The sequence below is a fragment of the Sardina pilchardus genome, chromosome 5 (genome assembly GCF_963854185.1).
Source record: "Sardina pilchardus chromosome 5, fSarPil1.1, whole genome shotgun sequence".
Taxonomy (NCBI): Eukaryota; Metazoa; Chordata; class Actinopteri; order Clupeiformes; family Clupeidae; genus Sardina; species Sardina pilchardus.
Genome location: NC_084998.1, coordinates 32,193,571 through 32,198,570, shown reverse-complemented (window position 1 = coordinate 32,198,570; position 5,000 = coordinate 32,193,571). Strand labels below are relative to the sequence as shown.

Sequence of the window (5,000 nt, the reverse complement as noted above, 5' to 3'; positions counted from 1 at the left end):
CGGGTCTGGGCTGGCGTGCGCAGGCCCTGCGTGTGTCTGAGACGCCGCGCTCCATGACCTCGCTGTCCCCGCGCTCCTCGCTGTCCTCGCTCTCGCCGCCCTGTTCGCCGCTCGTCACCGACGCCTCCTTCCTGCCCGGCGAGGCCTTCGCCACCGCCCACAATGCACTGGGGCTGGACGCCGAGCTGCAGAACCGATTGGCCGAGCTGAGGCTGCTGGACAAGACGGACGAGCAGACGCACACGCAGGAGGAGCCCCGCGCAGCGGGAGCGGACCAGGCCAAGGGTACACACACACACACACACACACACACACACACACACATACGTACACACACACACACACATGCGTACACACACACACACACACACACATGCGTACACACACACACATGCGTACACACACACACACACACACTGCAGATGCAGCCAAGGGTACACACTGTTGGTAAAAATATTGTATACCAAAGTGAAACATGAGATCCAGTAGCAAAGAAGTACAATCAGGATACAGGGTTTAATTCCAGCTGTACAGGAGAGAGGCACACACGAGGCACAGTGTACTCCAGAATATGCGTCTCTGATTTGATAGAGAATTCTACAAGGTTTAAATACACAACAGCAAAGGATAGATAATCATACAACAACAGTGGAAAACTTCAGGAGACACTCACTCTACGTTAACCCGTGGTTATTGACTTGAACAGGCATGATAACCCCTGACGCATTATGTTATCCATGTTTAGGAACAGTAGAGACATCATACAGTCTCATTAGAACATTATTGTAAGATGTTGCCACGCAACACCTGAAACTATCCATTTCTTTGCATGCCGAACTATTTATTTTGTCAGCAGAAGCCAAAAAACGGTAGCCTGGAAAATCCACACCCTGGTAATCTTTCAGATTAAGGGTCTGGCCATGAATAATGTAATGGCCCAACTCATGTAATGGCCCAACTCGAGGGGCGGCACCATTTGGAAATCTCACTGCACGCAATTGACCCTTCCAGAAGTCCCGCCCTCCATAGTTACTGTTGCTACGCCTGTCAAACTTTCGCACCTTGCCCGTCTATTACAATGGAGGAGACACGGGATTTTTTAAACAAATGTAATTTACAAAGACATCGCACCACAATGAAAGCTCATATTTGGTCACTAGCGAGCTACATCTGTCCTCTGTCAACTACAGTTGCATTTTCAGCTCTGAACAAAACCGTTCATGAGTTATTTAAGCAAAAGTCGAAGGTACGCATTGTTTTCGATGGTTCCTCCAGGCTAGTACGAATGAAACGGGCGGGGGACAAAACTAGCATAACGTTTTAAGCTATACTTCCATAACGTCAATATTTGACAACATAACATGATTGGTATTTCAAATAGGTATTATTTTAGACAGAATTGCTGACGGGCTATACATACGTCTCGTTGAATGTCTGTTAAGAACTGTTTGCCGCCATCGTGAAACGTATCTCGCGGTTATGGAAATATCACGCAATATGCAAAATTTAAAGTTAGAAAAATACGTATTTCAAACTATATCATGTCTTTATAGTTCAACATGTTATTTCACCGTGATTTCACGTGTTTGGGGGCACCACACATCCAAATAAATGCCCTTAATGGCCCACAGGCTATGCACTCTCCATTCTCGATGTCAGGTTCCTACGTCACAGTCCTCCGCCATATTGGAATTGGGGAAAGAACATCGTCTCCGCCATAGGAACCCATGCAATTTAGCGTCAAAAGGTAGTAGTCAAACTTTTAATTAACGTGTCATTTTTTAACTTTGAGTCATTATCTGGAGAGACTAAGGCCTGATATATACACAAATCGATGTCAGGTTCATGGCCGCAGCCAAATTGAAATGGGGGAAACAAAACATCTCCGCCGTGCAGCGCCATAGGAACCCATTCATTTTTTAGTGAAGATCCACCGGTCTTCACGTACCTCGTACGGGCATCTCGTATAATTCAAACCTACCTAATTCGATTTGTGTATATATCAGGCCTTAGTCTCTCCAGCTAATGACTCAAATTATAAAAATGACACGTTAATTAAAAGTTTGACTACTACCTTTTGACGCTAAATTGCATGGGTTCCTATGGCGGAGACGATGTTCTTTCCCCAATTCCAATATGGCGGAGGACTGTGACGTAGGAACCTGACATAGAGAATAGGTTAACATGGCAAAAACTCGAAAGCTTGCCAGGCCTTGCTTGCCTAGTTACGGGTTGCTAAGCCACGATTGGCCTGTGGCGGTTTTAGGGCGTGGCTCTGGAAGGGTCAATTATACAATTGCAACTACGACCAACGTTTACGGACTTCGAATGATGCAGTGCTGTCATCATCAGTTTAGCTCGCCTCTGGCTCACCTATAACAGATACACCGATTTGATTGGTTACCAGCTATGCCTGGGGTGTAAGTGACATGCATCTTTGCTCATTGAGTATCTTGCAGACACAATGCAAATTGTGCTCTGGTGAGAACTCTGGATTTCCAGGCTAACAGAACGGTAGCAAAATCTTTTATCATATACAGCATATTATGCAGGATAATGTATTGTCCGCCGGTAATAAGCTGGCACGTCGGGGTCCAGTTCACCTTGTCAGGACTTATTTTCCAGTAATTTGTCCGGTGGACAATACATTATCCCTAACATTGTGTCAACATGTTATTATACCATTACCAGCTGTAGTTTCTTTAGCTTTGGACATTCTAAAGGCCTCGGTGCATGTTGAGCAGGAAGCCCAAAGTCTGACGCGTGGTGTTTGGTAACCGTTGGAAACCGCGGTCCTCTTAAGCGTGAGTGAGCTGTGACTCTAAAGACGCGTGGTGTTTGGTAACCGTTGGAAACCGCTGTCCTCTTAAGCGGCCGTTGTATCTGTGAGAGGGAACTGGAGCTGCAGATTTCACCTGAAACTCTAGAACCCATCTAGAGTTACAGGCCTCCGCAGCACTATGCCGTGTGTGTGTGTGTGTGTGTGTGTGTGTGTGTGTGTGTGTGTGTGTGTGTGTGTGTGTGTGTGTGTGTGTGTGTGTGTGTGTGTGTGTGTGTGTGTGTGTGTGTGTGTGTGTGTGTGTGTGTGTGTGTGTGTGTGTGTGGCTGGATTGAACTCGTTTTGGCTGGGGCAACCTGATCACTCCTCTCCACGGTGGAAGAGTTGAAAAGAGGTTGCCACGGCATCAAATGACTGTCATGCTCTCTCTCTCTCTCTCTCTCTCTCGTTCACTCTCTCCCATGCAGAGGTTATTGCTCAATCCAGGGGGGCGGGTCTTGGGCCCAAAAAGGCGGGCGTGACCTCAGCAGTGTCTGACGAATCAGTGGCAGGAGACAGCGGCGTCTACGAGCCCTCGGACAAGAAGTAAGCCTGACACACAGCACACACACTCCACACTACCTCTGGTTCTCAAGTCCTAGTTCTGAGAACTTGGGTTCTAGCACTGACTCTATAGTCTAAAGTTTAAACAACAAAATGTTTTGCTAAAGATAATAAGATTAGATTTGTGTGAATGTGTTGGTTGATTTGACAGTTGTCTTGTCAAAACTAATTTCTATATCTATATAGTCAAGACTGTAGAGTACGAACTCTAACCTTATAATCAGAACTAGAGCTAGAACGGTTTGACTTGATAAACAGATTTAGTTGATTTCACTTTTGCCAAATTAGATTTATGTGGATGACATGTTGTTTGATTTGTCTGGTGTCTGATTAGCACAGCACTGGTCAACTGTTGTTATTTTTTGAATGTGCTATAAATAAATAAATTGACATTGATTAGATTCATGTGGATGACGTGATTGGTTGATTGGTCTGTCGTCTGGTTGTGTGCTGGTGTGTTGGTTGATGATTCTGTTGTCTGATTGGTTGATGATTCTGTTGTCTGATTGGTTGTGTGCTGGTGTGTTGGTTGCAGGCTTGTGCAACATTCAGAATTGAGAATGACTCCTAAATTCCAATTCAATTCTTGAGTTTGAATTGAATTTGAATTGAGGTCAAAAGCAGGATGCAGAATTACAATTCGAATTTGAATTAAAGGAAGTAGAATTGAAGTTCAATGAAATTCATATACATAATTTAAGGGTAGTGGTTAACAATAAAGTTTCACAAAATATATCAGATATGATCACAACAAACACACAACTTACATTTGAAAACAGTAATCATTTACATTACATTTCCAAAGTAACCTTCCCAAAGCTGAATGTATGTGAGATTCAACACATTCATCCTGTTATGTGACTGGAATTGTTTTGGATTGCCATGAATTGAATTCAATTCAAATTCCAATTCAAGAATTGAATGGAGGCCAGTTCTAAAATTCGGAATTGTGCACATTGTGTTGGTTGATTGGTTCTGTTGTCTGATTGGTTGTGTGGTGGTGTGTTGGTTGTTGGTTCTGTTGTCTGATTGGTTGTGTGCTGGTGTGTTGGTTGATGGTTGTGTAGTCTGATTGGTTGTGTGGGGTGTGTTGCAGGCCGGGTGTACCTGCGGAGCTGCTGAGCTACGAGGAGAGCGTGGCGCTGGGCTGCTCCCAGATCAGTCTGGGCCTGAAGCACGAGGCCAAGGAGCAGCGCTTCACCATCTCAGTGCTGCACATGGCCAACTGCTCCACTCTCCCTCTGCCTGCTGAACAGAACCTGTAAGACAACACACACACACACACACACACACACACACACACACACACGCACACACACACACACACACACACACGCACACACACACACACACACACACACACACGCGCACACACACACACACACACACACACACACACACACACACGCGCACACACACACACACACACACACACACACACACACACACACACACACACACACACACACACAGAGAGAGATTTAATCTCACACAGACACACACACACACACACACACACACACACACACACACACACACACACACAGATGCAATGTCACACAGAAAAGAGCAGGGGTTATGGCTTTATTCATTTTTAATACACAATGATGTTAGACTA

General features: G+C 45.2%; 1 protein-coding gene across 1 annotated transcript in view; it reads left to right on the top strand.

Moving 5' to 3' along the window:
* wwc1 (WW and C2 domain containing 1) overlaps positions 1–5,000 on the top strand; it is a 52,203-nt gene that overhangs the window by 32,120 nt on the left and 15,083 nt on the right. Inside the window, exons 12-14 of the mRNA XM_062537269.1 lie at positions 1–285; positions 3,247–3,364; positions 4,479–4,643. The exon at positions 1–285 is cut by the window's left edge and continues 46 nt beyond it. Coding sequence (XP_062393253.1) covers positions 1–285; positions 3,247–3,364; positions 4,479–4,643 — 568 coding nt within the window. The remainder of the gene's footprint in view (positions 286–3,246; positions 3,365–4,478; positions 4,644–5,000) is intronic.